General features: G+C 40.5%; 1 protein-coding gene across 1 annotated transcript in view; it reads right to left on the bottom strand.

Annotated features, from left to right (window-relative positions):
* The window catches only part of itpk1b (inositol-tetrakisphosphate 1-kinase b), a 29,217-nt gene extending 13,576 nt beyond the window's left edge, over nt 1-15,641 (bottom strand). Inside the window, exons 1-4 of the mRNA XM_051389129.1 lie at nt 15,420-15,641; nt 14,787-14,938; nt 10,663-10,687; nt 2,963-3,088 (exon numbers count right to left, since the gene is read on the bottom strand). Of these exons, the coding sequence (XP_051245089.1) occupies nt 2,963-3,088; nt 10,663-10,687; nt 14,787-14,881 (246 nt within the window). The 5' untranslated portion in view covers nt 14,882-14,938; nt 15,420-15,641. The remainder of the gene's footprint in view (nt 1-2,962; nt 3,089-10,662; nt 10,688-14,786; nt 14,939-15,419) is intronic.
* Between the last annotated feature and the right edge of the window lie 455 nt (nt 15,642-16,096).

Below are 16,096 nucleotides of genomic sequence, written 5' to 3'. Positions count from 1 at the left end.
CCACTTTGCAGCTCTCCATGCTCTCCACGTTTCCATCTTTGCTCTGTGGATTCCTCTGCCAACCCTTCCTTCCGAGCAATTTTTACTGACTCACAAACGCTGTCAGGTGGAGATGGCTGGCCTGTGCATTACACAAACAGCCTGCCTGCTCACATCACAGCCCTTTAAAAAAACACCACAGCTCGTCCCGTCATATACATTTGTATGAAATAAAACACACACGCTGCAACGTTGGGCATCAAACACACGTACATTGGAACAAAAATGTTTTAATTTTGAGAACTTATTAAAAACACACATACTGCGAGCGGCATGTAAACAAATGCTTTTGCCTTGACGTGGAGGACCCATCTGTAGGATTTGCTGGGATCTAATGGGCAATGCTGATCAAAGCCAGTTGAGCGGTTATGTAAGTCAAAGATGCAGCCGCCAAAAAATAAATCCAAATTAATCTTCCAGGAGTTTAGAGGAACACTGCTGATAAGGACTGTCACTTGCTGAAGTCTGCGTCTCGGAAGAAGAAATGCATTTAAACACAGACAAGAGGGGGAGGTGAGAGGGAGATGAGCACTGGCTAGCAGGTGTTGGAGAGGAAAAGAGCCAGTCGTATGTCAGTGTGGGTGTAAAAGAGTGGGTGTCAGGGCTGCACATTTTCTGTTCGCTTTTCCAAGCAAATCTCTTTCCATAGGGAAAAAAAAGGCAGTTCAAAGTAAAAAAGAAAAAAGGTCAGCAGAGGATCTAATCTGTGCTACTAGCTGGAAGCCATGTCTGTGACACCACAGGCATCAAACTTAAAGTGTAACATAATTTCTAGCACTTGAGATGGGAGTGATTTACCACATCAGCTCGAGTAACATCAGCTGTCAATCAAACAGAAGCCCACTGGACTAGAAACTTAATTTATGTTTGAAGCAAAGTACAACTATATAGCAGCAAGCCAGACAAAAAACTACATCCACAAGTGTTTATAAATGTTAATTACTGTATATAATTGCAATTTTGCCTTTCAGATTACTGGTATATGGCATAACTGACATTTCCGTTTAATTTATTAAATTTTTTAGGTAGCTGACGATGCTGATAAAAGATAAAAGGTCATTATACTATTTTACTTCCTTAAACCACAGCCTCCTACACATATTACTTCAAATAACCATTATTATCATTATCTCTGCTGTGCACACGGCTCACACCTCAGGCCACTGAATCACCAGAGGGCATCCCAGCGCGACATTTTATTTTAAATAAAGAGCTATTTTAGAGAGGAAAGCTTATTTCCTTTACCACACAAATGACACACAGCTGTGTCATACTAGAGATGTGCCAATATTTCAACTAAAATGTAAACACAGATGACAGCTGTGTTCAGGTAAATAGCCAGAACAGAAAGAGGTACAGATGGGACTGAACCACAAAAGCTGAGCTGTTATTTTCGAGCTAAAACATGATCCAACGTTCATCTACAGTCACAAGCTTTAGTTGGTGAGTGAAAGGATGACAATGTTGGACTAAAACCACCGTTCCTCTGCACAGAGAAAAACCTGTCCAGGTGGTTTGGGCTCGTTTTATTAATGATACAGGGAGACAGCCTTTAAAGATGTAATGTTCACAGTAGATAGAGAGTGAGGATCAAGACACAACGGGTGCTTAAATGGTAAACAGAAAAAAAGCTGCAAAAGCACATCTTGAACAGCTGGAAACTGTTGTTGGCATTTTTTACTATAAAAATGTGAGGTGAGGCTCTGAGGCTACGTTCACACTGTAAGCCTTGGTGCTCAATTCTGATTTATCGCTCAGATCTGTTTTTGTTTTGTTTGGCTGTTTACATGACATGTTAAATGTGGCCAATATCAGATTCCAGTGTGAACAGGTCACAATCCTGAAGTGACCCAGATGATTAACGTAGGTCATGAGTGACATAAAAGTCACATAAATTCTGATACTCTGACATGAGCTCACATTACAAAAAAAATGTCTGTGTGAACTGAAAAGATGAGATTCCATGTGATTCTGTTCACATGGTCACGAAAAAACCTGAGCAAAAAAAATCTGATTTGGGTCCCTTTAGTGTGACCCAGTAGCATAACTTTGTGCAAATGTTAAAATTAATATTAAGGTTGTACTGTTTAAGTGATTGCTCCACACAGACATCCTGTTTGTCTTTTCTAAATGAGCAGTCAGGAACATGTTGATAGAATTGCGTGATGTTGATCATGATTACAGCTCCTCTGAGTGAGTTCACACAGAGAGATCGAGATAGATAAATAGCATGAGCAAAAGACAGAGAGTGGGAGCTGGTGGAAAAATTAATTAATTTTCACACCATGTATAACATTGCCAGATTTAATGAATACAATGACACACACACACACACCGCACACACTGCACACACCCACCACACCACACACACACACCTTCTGAAGTGTGTTCACAGTGCCACATTTGGAGCTGTGACCTGCTGTCCATGTGAGATTTTTCTCACTTCAGGAGGAACAAGAAAAACTTAAATTACTTTCAGTGACAGCATTGAGGTTTTACGAGTCACCAAATGTTCAAATATAGCTGCTTATGTCCTTTATGTTATCTGGAGCTAAGATTAAGGTCCTCTGGCCTGTGTGAGATTCTTAAACAGGGACATTTACATGTAAACGTACATTTCTGTCATTCTTAAATGCTGCTGTGCTACAGACAACACTATCCAGAGCTCATAAAAAGCTAGTAAGTTCAGGTTATTTTGTCACACATACTGTCCCCAAAGTTAATAATAAACACGGTCATATATGGGTTAGATGTTTGTGGTATGTTTAAGGGGTTATGAATATTGTTTTCAAATGATACATAAAGTTTTTTAAAAAGTGGAAATCATTAATTTAATTTGCCACACTTCTCCAGACCTCTCTACTTGTATTCTTCTTATCACATATGAATCCTTTATATAACAAATGAAGCCAAAGATTCATACCTGTACTCTTTGCACCAGCAGCACAGCCTGTGAATCATTCTGGTCAGCCTCCAGGATGAGGTCAGTCAGTTTGTGGATGATCACGTCCAGTGGACCCTGCTCCTCCAGAGGCTGGCTGAGGTCCAGCTAAGGAGAGAATGACAGCCATGGGTCAAGGGTTATGCTGCAAAAAGGACCATCACTCAACACTCAAGTGTTCATTTATCACATTTAGAAATGGTTAACCTCAGCTGTCATCAATGAAAACCCATGTTTCTTAGCTGTATTGCCTTTTGTTACTTACTGCATTTATAAAACTGCAGTGATAGAAGTTATTCTAAAAAAAATAAAAAATAAAATAAATTAATTCTATAATAATTCTTAATAATCAATAGAAAATAATGTTATAGTTATATATATAAAGTTATATTGTCCTGTAATTCCATCTATTACTTCATTACTCATTAGTACCTCTATTACCTGGAGGGATATAGTGTTTGTTTGATTCATTCAAAACAATGTCAGTGTTGCAACTACACAACAGTAAAGCCAACAGTACACTACTACTATAGTACACTAATTGGTTCAGACCTCTGCTGAGAACGTGCAAAACTTCCACCCGGTCTCCTTTATTGCCCCCAAAGTACTATTGCCTGCAGTTAGTTAATACAGTCTTATAAATTCTGTTTTTTATTTGGGATTTTAAGGCCAATTGTTTGACTTTTTCATTGCCCGTTAGTCACACCTTGTCATTGTATTTGCATGCTGAAAACAATGCAAGAGGGAAATTTATCATATGCATTGCTTCATTATAAACTTACTTGTACATGCACCAGTGTACTGACCAGGCAGCCTAGGTAGGAGGCAGTACTGGTGATAACGTCTAGGATGTACAGAATATATCATATGTATGAGAACCATGGCTGCACTGGCCTTGTTATCCAAAGCAACTAGTGCCATCAAGGTGTCATTGATTGCTTTTTTGAACATGATGGATGTAAGGGTACCTTTATGAAAGGGACCTCTCATTTTGGGATTTCACCAGTCTGCCATTGTCCTCCTCATTTATACTCCATATCTGTTGATGGAAAGGACTAATCTCTCCATCACACCTCTTGAGCAAGTCTGCTCTAAAAAATAAACGTATATTTTGTTTTCAGATTTTTTTTGGTTATAAATCAGGATCAGCGCTGATTCTAAATGTTCTTCTTTCCCTTTTATTTATAGCTGTAACTTTGGTGCAGCCAGAGTTTATGTTGTATTTGTTTTGAATTACACCATCAGGATTTATTTCTAGTGTCATCTTTTTTTACTATGAGTAACTCTCTACCTCTGGCCAGACCTCCAGTCTCCCTGAACATATTTGACAGACTCTGAGAAAACGCCAAATTAGCATTCGTTTGAAGTTTACCGCAGCTGAAAGACTGACTGCACTGGCCAAGTAATTCACAAGTAGTCAAAGCAGCTCTCCAAGTGTGATAAGACTTATGTGGGTCAGTGCGCGCACACACACACACACGCACACGCACGCACGCACGCACGCACGCACACACACACACACACACACACTACAAGAGATAGAGAAGAGATGCTAAGCTTTAGCAAGCAATGTGGAGTAGAGTCCAGTTTACAAAAAAAGCCTCCATTCTGGCTGAATGTATCCAGCTTGTTGTAACAAAGGGATTCGAGTTAGGTTTGTGTGAGAGGGACAACCTTTAAGGTTAGAAAATGCAAGGGTGTTTGGAGCTGTGACTACTTGTTTTTCCTGCTTTTTTGTTGCTACATAACAAAGGAACTTCTAAGTTTAGGGGCAGTATTGTGTGAAAGAAGGACAGACAGACAGTCAGAGAGACAGACAGGCAGTCAGAAAGACAGATAAAAAGCAGCCTTCAATATGTGGCTTGGCTTAATAATTACTGAAAAAGGCCAAAGGAGTAAAAGTATATTTGGAGATTTTGAAACTAATGATCTGAAATCTCTGGCTACACTCTAGGTTATGTGCTTTGTAACCGCAGTAATACAATTGTGGCAGTCTAAATCGATCTTATTATACTAAGGCAAACACAAATCATTTATTATCATTATTAATAATAATAATAATAATAATAATAATAATAATAAATAAACAGTACAACATTAAACATTAAAACTGTACTGAGAGGGCAGTCTCAACTAGTTGCAGTGCTGCTATTGTGTAATGCACTCGTACAGTAACTCATTAGCAAATAATCAGTGTATAGAGATCACCTGATTATTACAGACAAAAGACAATTCAGCTACACCTGTTTAAATAAGCCAGAGCTGGGAGGACCCCACCACTGTCTTTGTGCTGTCCAGACAGTACGCAAACCGAGAGTGAACACACCTTAGTCACACTGGTGTGGATCAATGCGAGAACTGTAAAACTGTTCTGGGTTTCAGTTGGTTTAGGGTTGGCTACAGTCAAAGCCAACATTACCTGGTTAATGATTGTGAGAGGTGTGACAGATAGATGACTAATTAGGGTACCCTTGGTCCTGCCCTGAAAAGTCAATTGAGTGAGTGTTAAATCTTTTAAATAACAGAAGATTAAGATACCATGTTCTTTACACTAGTTTCATCAGGAAGAACAAAATGTCCAAGGTAAGACCTTGTTTTTACAGAGGTTTGTTCATTGTTCTCATGCGCAACGGCAAGGAATATGGGCTTGTCTATGTCGAGCAGGCACAAACTATACTACACATCATATAGTCTGTGTAGAAAAATGACAACACGCAGAGAAATGACTATACACCCTCTAGTTTTCAAGTCAAGCTGTATTCTCTTAAGAGCTCATTATGACACATCAACACAGCATGTCTTTCTCTGCCCATCTTAACACTGCTGGATCTCTTTCTCCTCCTCGCTCCATTCCTCCTGCCTGTAGAAACACGCCCTTCAGCTCAACAGTAACATACTTTTGAGTCCATACTTTTGAGCAGCAAAAATGTATACAGGGCAATGAGTGAATAAAATTAAAGAAACAGCCCCGATTTGAAAACAAACTGCAGAGGTTTTGGTGACTCAGTGTCTCAGCAGTCCAGCTGGTTTATCAGGATGCTGTAGTAGACACAGAGGTGTGAACATATGGCAGATGTGTAAAACACAAAATCATGCTGCAATGACCACACTGTGTTGGTAAGTCAACACTCATAAAATGTGTTGTCATCTGTGTATAAACTACTATGAGGTTTAGTGGTGACAGGAGGTACAGCAGGTTGGTAAAAACTGAAGCGGTCGCTCTCGTTTTCTGTCTAGCTAGCAGTGTCAGTGTGACAGGGCCCGGTTAAAGGGAATTTGTCTGTACTCCACTGAGGCATGGCTTTTAATCTCTTGCTTACACAACACAGAGGGCCCATCCACAGCCTGGCCCCTCCACAAAAACAGGATTCTACATCATGGGGGTCAACACCCACTGGCAAAGACACATCACAGAGGATGAAGCTCTCCTCTCCCTGTGCGTAGACAGAATGACCCTGCTTTAGAGCTCATCCAAAAACCCAGCAGTAAAGTCACTGATGTCCTGCTAAATGCTAAAAGCAGAAATGTCAGCTGACGTCTTCGCAAGTCCCTCTGGGACTGAGTGCTAGCGGTGGGCCATGGTAGTGATGGACAGCATAGAAAGCACACTGGCTGGATCCTGGAGGGAGAGGGTGGGTCAGGGCCAATATATTTTCAGCTTTGATGTAGCTCCACTCCACAGTGAGCCCAAGCTATACCCCAGGGAGCTCTAAGAACTGTGATTTAGAGCAAACAGCAGGGACAGAGCTCATATGTATACTTCAGTTTTCAACATAATTGTGTATAATTATGGTGAACACAAACTGTATGTACAACTGTTTGGAGCAGTTATTTGTCTCTGTGCCTGGCAACATCTGGCCATGGGGCTGTTTCATCCTTTGGATGTCTCTTTATAGTTGCCCTCAGCTGGATCTAATCTCACCTGGCTTTTCACTTTGTTGTCAGGCTTGCCCAGAGAGAGACTGTGTGCAGAGCGCCGACAGACCTGTGATGAATGATTTATTTTGTATGCTGTGTGTCAGTTGAAGCCCTAATGTAAGAGGAACATATGTGTCTGAGACAAACCATGGCTGTCAGCCACACTTCACATGAAGTACCAGAGTAAATCTACAGCCAAAGACCAAACGGAGGGTCAAACTGGGAGCTCATTAGGCTCCTCAGCATCACTGGAGTCCTTACCGTTGTACACTGGAAGCAAATGTCTCTCAGCTTTTATCAATTAATATATTAATACACATTTTATTGGCTATACTTTTGGATTAACCATTAATAAATGTGTGTGACTAAAGTGACTTGTCAGGCAGCCAAAACAACATTTCTAAAGATACTTTTGGCAGGCGGATACATCAAGGCCTACTTCAGAAAGAGACTACATACCTCTACCAGGTCTACTGAGAATGGCTAAGGGAGGGAGATAAATGAGTCACTTGGTCAAACTGGTGAATATCTTATTCATCATCATCATCATCATCATCTCCAGCTTGAACACAAGACTCCTAAAACAACAACCCCCACACACGTCTTACAGCACTTGAGAAAATTTGTCAAACTAATAAAAACAAGTGTACAAAAATCTAAATATAATTTAGCAAAATACACACATAATGACTTGCACGCTTACCCAATGAAGCTCTCTGCAGATTTATAGTTTTATGCTTCATCTTGGCTAATGTAACTATTACAAATAAGGGCCATCAATCAGCTTTCTTTGGATCGTGGTACACTGGAGGACCAATAAATACCATCTAAAAACAATCTCTTGTTTGTCAGCCTCCACAAATTCAATATGTAGGTGAGATACAGTAGCATTCCGGATATTAACTTTAAATTCCTAAGCACTTACCATATAATAAAAACGGTAATTCAATAACCTTCCCTGGACAGCTCATTCAAATGAAGGCCATTTGCTGTGGTGGGTTCTCTCTCTGAGAGGGAATATTGGCTTCCTCGAGGCCAAGCCTGGTGAGTTAATCTCATCAGCTCTGCGATACAGACAGGCTAATGTACGGAGCACTGAGAGGATGGCTCTCATGAGCTCAGGACTAAGGGGTCAGTATTGATGAGATGGTGCAAAATCTCTAGGAGGAGGAAAAGGAAGGATGGAGGGGTGAAAAGTATACAAGAGGCGAGCATGATAATGGGTTGAGCTACATTGGAAAGAAGCTAGAGGCTAAAGGAGTAAACAAACAAACTTAATGTTCTTTTTCAGTTCAGTCTTGATGGGTATACATGTAGATAGTTTTCCCACACTAGAAATGGAAATATAAAATTAACTCCCTGGGGCTGCCAGATTTAGCAAAGATCTGTTCACACAGGGCTATGTCATAACCATTGCTCAACCCCTGGAGGATCCAACCTCTTGTGGCAAAGACCATATATTGCGAGGTGCAAATGCAATGCGAAATATCCTTACGTCATTTCAATAAGACGGTTGTAAACTAAATTATTTTAATTATCGATTAATCTGCTGATTAGTTTCTTGATTAATTATTTAATCATTTGATCTAAAACAATGTCAGAAAAGATGAAAAATACACAACACAATATCCAAAATATCCCGAGGTGACATCTTCAGACTGTTACAGTTATAGACAAACAAGATATACCCACAGATATATTCCGCAAGAAAAAGCCTTGAATTCATTAATCCTTGGATTTCCAAGATTGAGTTGTTTTCACGAGGATGAGGTCTGTCAGACCACAGGGACAAGGTCAGGTGATCTGGCTGCAATAGATAAATCTGCAGCTATGTTCTACTTCAGCCTTCTAGAGAAGGTTAAACGGACTAGATATCGTAACAGCAACACTCACACACACCCATAAAGCTTAAAAACCCCAAATGAATAAAACATAAACAACACTCAAGATGAACATGTTATCTGTAATAAAACATAAATTAAATTGTAACGCTATTGTAGTGCCAGACAAGTTTTGGGGCTGAATGTCTGTGTAATATACCACCGCTTCCTGCACCCTGTCCATGACCTCCCTTTACTACCATCTCTCCCCATCACTCTTGTTATCTTTGTTTCTAACAAAACATTACTCTTCTTTGTGAGGATTATTTCTTTCATTCATTCTTGTACTTTATTGTCTCAATGCAGACATATATCTTGCTTCAGTACATTTGGGCTTAAAATAATGTAAAAATAACTAGAGGAATTTAAAAGGACAAGACACACAGGAGAAAATATAAAGGAATAACATGGCTTCAAGTACATAATCTGGCATTAGAAATTGCAAGACTGATTGTGAAATGAGGGAATGTCTAAGGTTGCTGCACTCAGAATTCACTCGTGCAATAGGAGAAGAAAGCTTTGTACACAGGCTTGTATAACAAGGCCAAGGCATTACAATGGCTACCATTATCTTCGCTTGTGTTGCGGCCATTGACATTACATGCACTGACTGGCATTGGGTGCATCTCGGGCAGCCGAGTCACTGATATGAATTTGGAAAAAAAAAAAAACCTCTGGGTGTCTGAACAAACTGAGCTTTCTCAACTAGCAATGAGAGCTAAAAATAAATTGAGGTTATGCTCATTTGAAGGAGGAAAATCGAAAACAGGTAGTCCTGAGAACAGAGAAACGGGGAAGGCCAGAGGGCTGTTGACGTCCCTGGGTACCGTGAGCCGAGGGCCTGTGAGGATATGTTGTCTCCCTGGAGGGTCTGAATGCACAGTGGGAAACAAAGCCCTGCTTACTTTGGGACTATTCCCAGGACAGGGCTCTTTCTGGGTGTGCTGATATCGTCAGCACAGTGAGAGGAAAAAAATAACCTCAAAGTGAGGAGAAAAAAAAAAGAACCCCCCAAGAAGACAAGAGACAGCATTAAAAAAAGAAAAAACAGAATAAGAGACTGAGAGAAAAAGCGGGATAATTTGCTCCTCAATTGCAGAAAGCACTTAAACTGAGCTCCCAGGACTTACTAACAATCGCTACTATGCTGCTGTATGCGCCGTGTTTACTTACTCAACGTAGTTTACTGGGCAATATCCATTAATGACAGAAGCTTTTACTTCCCTGGGGCCTCCATTTCACTGAACCTACAGTAACTGGGGACCTATCCTTTACTAGACTCAAGTAATCATTGGAGATATACCATTATTTCTTTTGACACATCCACATTACAGTGAACACCTCAAAGTGACTGTAATTAGTAATCTGTACAGAACTGTAGGCCTAACCCTCTTGTTGTGCAGGTGACTGGTGTCTGATACTGTGATAAATTCCACCGCTACCAAGCTTTTGAATGTTTCGACCAGACAGACACTCACACATACACAGAATGAGCAGCCACTGCTCCAGTAAGATTCCTCTGACATATGAGAGAGTTAACAGAGTTGAGGCCAGGTGTCGAAATATCATGACATCATCAACAATGAACATGGCCTGGTCTGGTAGACTGCGACTGAGGATGCTTACACACTGAAATGGGTAAGACTGTGAAGGAACTACATCAGAAATGTAGGAGGTAACAAGCTCACAGTAGTTTACAATAGAAATATAAGAAAATGTATACACAGTAAATAGTTTGGTTTCAACTCTTCTTCAGGACATCCCTTTCTTGACAGGGATACACATTTATGATTTCTCAACTACAACAATGACTGACTGCTCAATTTTGTCTCATTACAACAGCAAAAAAAAACAACTATCAGACAAAAGAAAAATACCACTTACCTGAACAACTTCTATTCCTCTTTTCCTAAAGAAGAAGACAAAAATAACAGTCAGTAATTTTACCACAAATAAATAAAAAGTGATCAGTTGTGTTATATGATACCTCAAAGCTATAGAGAGCAAGACATTATTATAAATGTGTGTCAGGTAGGTGAGGATGTCTGCTCTCTTCAGTTTCCTGAAACAATAGTCTCAGGTATGTAGGCTCAAAGAGTTGAAGGAATCCCGCAGACTTAAGAAATTTAACACACAGCTAATGCAACAGAAATATTTCACTTGCATAGTGAAATTTACAATAACACACACTCTTACTAATGTTTTTTTTTTACTTTGTTGTTATGAATGTTTGGGGGTTTTTTGCCTCACTGTCAAGGTTCATTTTACTCTTTATGTAAATGTACGTCAAAACAGTTCCTCTTCATAACTGAAACTAAAAGAGGTCTTCAACCTGTTACTGTCCGAGTCTATGGACAGTAACAGACATGAGCTACTGAAAAATGATCTTGCCCCGTGGTGCATACATGGCAAAAATAAATGAAAAATGAACCTGAATTATTCAGTAAATTTGTCTGATAGCAGTAAAGTAGGACCATTGTGACCAAAAATATAAATATCCCATCAGAGAGCTGGAGAATATTCTACTTCTCAGTAACAGCACAAAAATACTAGTCTTAGGATAAAAAATGGTTGCTTAGCAACCAGCAGACCACTATAAGAGTGGAGTTGCTGGTAGAGGTGACTATCAAACCATGGTGCACCACTAAACTGTGCACATGAGGAACTTGGACACAGCTCTTCTCCTCATCTGACAGTTCACAGTTTTATTCATGCAACTGATGTGAGGTGACTTCTCTTTCTTTCTTGTTTTTCTCCTTATTCCCTTTCTTAAGATTCTTTCTAGAAATATGTCAAAGACACAGAGGGTGTCCCACACATGTTTAAACATGCTTGATAAATCCTAACCCCACCACTAAGGAAAAAAAACAACTGCCAACTGCCCAAACAAGAAAGTAGACACCAGCACATTTCTGGGGAAACCAGCTTGACAAATGTTGTGTCTTGCTCAAATACACAAATCAGTCAATGGGATTCAGCCAGTAATAAGAAGTAAAACTTCAATGGCCAAAACAACACATAATCTATTAGGGGAAATTTACGATGGGGACAAAACCAGTTCAGTGCTACCACCAACTCCGCCTGTCCAGCCCAGTTGTTTTTGAGATTACAGCCCCATGGTAACAGCCTTGCAGCCATTCACTGCTTCACAACAATGTGGATATTTAATACTGCAGCTGGCGCGTTTCATGTGGTGCGAATGGGGCCTTTAGTTTCGTCCCATCTCAGATATGGAGATCGTCTGCTCTCCTATATTGTTACACAGCCAGCCGAATGAATTAGATGGAGAAGACCAACCAGAGAAGCAGAAGGTCAGAACTTGCTGAATAGGCTTAACACACAAGATCATGGAGGTGTAATGGAAAGCAGTTTTATTACACCATATCTCACTAACACACAGTCTCATATATCCATAAACTCTAAGCCTAAAGTTTGGTATTTATGGTACACCATATATGTGACTACTGCAGAGTTTACAAGTGGGTGTATTTGAGATTGTGTTGACTCTTGGATGAAGCAAAATGATAAGAGTAGGGTGAATATTTGTTTAAGGAGTGACTGATGATCAATACAAGGAACTATAGTGATCAATTTTAAAAACAGACAGACATCAAACAAAGTATGAGATAAAATAGGTCAACCAGATGAAGCTGTTTTACCTGTTTGGGCAACCTGACCTTTGCTCTGTCTGTACCTTAAACTCAACAATCCCTTCTTTACATGTTAATGAGTTTTAAAGTGATACTCGTCACAGGTTTTAAATATCACAGTCTTCTCGTCACTGCAGTAAATTATATCATTTGGGTGAAAGACTACCTACAAGCATTGTGAGTGTAGCTCAGTGTAATCTCATCAGACTTGTTGTCCTAGAGTGCAGTGGCCTTGCCTTGACAGGACTAAGTGACAATATTTTCATATTATACAATGACGCTCAGCCTGGTAGTTCTCAAGGGCATTGCATTTTTCTAAATCAGGTATATGAGTCAGAAGGAAGCCTCTAAATTGCTGCGCAAGCTTATGGGACACAAACATAAACCCAAGTGGCTCTGACAGCAGGAATCCCTTAAGTCCAGCTGCACGAGACAGGGCAGACTCCACACTGAAGCACTCACAATGTCAGCTGCATGCCACATGATGAGAATAAGAAAACCTGGTCAGTCACTATTAGAGTATGAAACATTTGGTTTATCTTTGATAATACAGCCTACATATACAGATAGTCAAAAACCTAAACATACCCATCGGTAAAGTAAAATCAAGGTGCATGAATGCCATTTTGCCAAAGAAAACAATTCCTTAATTTAAAAAAAAAAAGTTTGTCTGTCTTACGGTTTGGTAATAAAGGTGCAACTAATCCACAACAGCAGGTCCGGCAACAGTTTACAAATACCTGACACACCCTTGGAGAGGTAAAAAGCCTTCAAAAACAGTGTCGCCAGTCTATATACAGGACACAAACATAGGGAGGTTATCTTGGTTTAATCTTTGTCTTCTTCTTGAAGATGACTTTGCTTTCTAAGTAGTTATGTAGTGTATAAGACTGGGGAAATATGTCAGGAAAAGGAGAACCTAGAGGACAAGTTTCAATAACTGGCTGGGGAAAAGTAGTCATGCTGTGACCGCACACATGATACATCAACTTTCAATTTGTGCCTCTTGCTCATATGAATGTGCTGCTATCTCTTATTGTCTTGTATAAAAGCTATTAATGTGACTTGATCTTGTGTCACAAACACCACTTCTTAACACTCTGCAACTCCTTCCCCCCCTCTGAAGGAAGAAGGGGGTAGGCAGGATGCAAGGAGGGAGGGACGTTACTAGGAGGTTTATGAAGAGATTAAAAATGTTTTGTGGATTACAGTGATAATCTGTGCTGGCTCAACCAGGTCAGTTTGTGAGGCAACAACTCTCTTGAAAAAGGTGAAACAGATTAAAAACAATTGCCTGCACACTAACAACACGTTACGTTGTCAGAGTTCATTACTGCTCTAAAGTGTCCTCCATTCTCTCTCACTGTTGACCGCTGCCATCGTTTGTGTTTTTAGGATAACTGCAGGCCTCACACGGCACAGACAGAGAGGCAATGTTGCAATGAGATATGATAAGGGCTGCTGCCATACCTTGGAGCCATTCTCCAATCCAGTATTCTGTATAGCAGCTATTCTGAATCAGTGAGGGAGAGAGTTCACTTCTCCCCTGAAGTCATATCTGCTGATAACATCCATGCCAATCTTTATAATACATTATATAACATTTTACTTGGCTGCTGATGGATAAGCTACAAGAAGAGAACATACATACAACACTCACCCCTCTCAAGGCTGGACAATCAAAACACATCCTTGCTAGAGTGGAAATACACCCTTGACCAAATTCATGTTATGACTTTGCATTTGGACGGATACGTCTCTTTTTGTAGATAATAAAACTTTTCACAACTAGAAAAAAAAGTCTCACGTCTGGTCGATGGGATATCACATTCTGTCCAATTGCAATCAATAAAAGATACTGTAACAAAAAATATGTGCAAAACAAGACAACATATTCTGATTTAGATCTGTCAACAGGGCAGAGATTCATTTTTTTCAACACACAGAAATCTGTCTTTCCTGCTTCGGGCCAGTTAACTAAATACAAGGACCATTTTTGCTGTTTGTCCTGTTATACGTGCACCTAAGGCCACTATGAACACCCATTACCTCCACGACAAACAAAACCTACTGCACTACCCTGAACTTTGCTAGTGCCACCTTGCAATTGGGGGATGCATACACATCATCCTTGCAAAAGTTCAAATGAAAACTGCAAATGGGCTGTAGAAAACTGAGAGTGCAAGAGGAGATGATAATCAGCCTCTTTTGAGTCATTAAGAGGAAGTGCAGTGTCAGCACACCTTTCAATTCACTGTGACATAAATAGTTAATGATGCAGGGCCCCGCTATGTGAAAGTTGTGTCAAGCATGTTCCTGTCAGATGCTCTACAATCACTCGCCGTTGTAGCCACATACCTGCACAAATCAGCAAAGGCCTGAAAATTCAGCTTCTTCATCTTCTTCTCGCTGAGCCAGTAGCCGACTCTCCGGCCTTTCAGGAAGGTCTGCATCTCCACCGGGCTCCTGTTCCTGCTCTGGGAGGTAAATGGCGCGTCCGAAGGCTCAACCTGGACCGGCGAAAAACAGGAAACCACCGTTTCACACGTTAGTGTCACAACAACAATGAGCAATAAGGGGAAAACGCTCAAGTTCACGACTCAGTGTGTGATACGTTACTCAAACACAGCCCGAAAGTGGCGCTTTATACTGGTCTGCCTCGCGGAGCAGCACGCCCTCATGCTCAATATGATCTAGTAACCAAACCTAACATTACACTGGACGAGGATCAGCATCAGCGAGCCACACACTGACCCCCTTTAGCTATAACAACTGCTAACGCTAGCTGGCTAGCTGGGCAGTGACAATCTGCAGAGCTAACCGATGGCATGCAATTGGGAAACGTAAGCTAGCGTGCTAACGAGGCTGACCCACGTTAAATGACTTAGAAATATCAAATGAGTTAACTAGCGGCGACTAGCAGCGGGTAGTTAGCTAAAAGATGCCTTAAGTACGTCAACGGGAGGCTGTGGTGAGCTAGCATTAACTAACCTGGCAATTTTTAGCACAGTTCCCCCCCTGAATGTGTGTCCTCTTCAGAAACTAGCTCGGGTAGTTTCCCATTCTCGGTCCGTCGGGGTGGAGAAGAAGTTTTCAAACAAGGTGACAGGTGACAGGCACCGCTGGACTCACGCTGAGATGTTCCTGCCTGGTGTTTCCTCTCTCAGTCTCTAGGTTGAACTGACTGCACACACCCAGGATCCAGGAGACTGATGCTGCCTTCAGGGGCCCCTCGGAAAATAGCGCTCCTGGCTGTCGAATCACAGTCTGTCCTGATTTCACGTGGTGTGGTGCTTTCATTGTTGATTAACTTCTCGGATAGGTTTTCTCGGGTAATTGGTTAATCTAGTTGTCTATGAAATGTCACCTGTGCCCATCACAACGGCACCAGATGTGGTGTTTTGTTCGGTCAGACTTCTCTAATCCAAATGTATGACATTTTATATGATACGTGTATAAATAATATTTGCCTGAGAGGTTGGATCAAGCAAATATTCAGCATTTTTAGTAAAAAATGACTCAAACATTTAGTAGATTATCACAATATTCTGCAATTTATTTACTTATTGTTAGTTTGTTGACTAGTTGATACACTAATAGTTTATGCTCTACTTAAATAAATAAAAACACAAAATGTCCTGTTGAAGAAAGAAGAAAAGAGAATAGGG

This window comes from Dicentrarchus labrax, unplaced genomic scaffold (assembly GCF_905237075.1).
Source record: "Dicentrarchus labrax unplaced genomic scaffold, dlabrax2021, whole genome shotgun sequence".
Taxonomy (NCBI): Eukaryota; Metazoa; Chordata; class Actinopteri; family Moronidae; genus Dicentrarchus; species Dicentrarchus labrax.
This window is presented reverse-complemented; position numbering and strand designations above follow the sequence as displayed.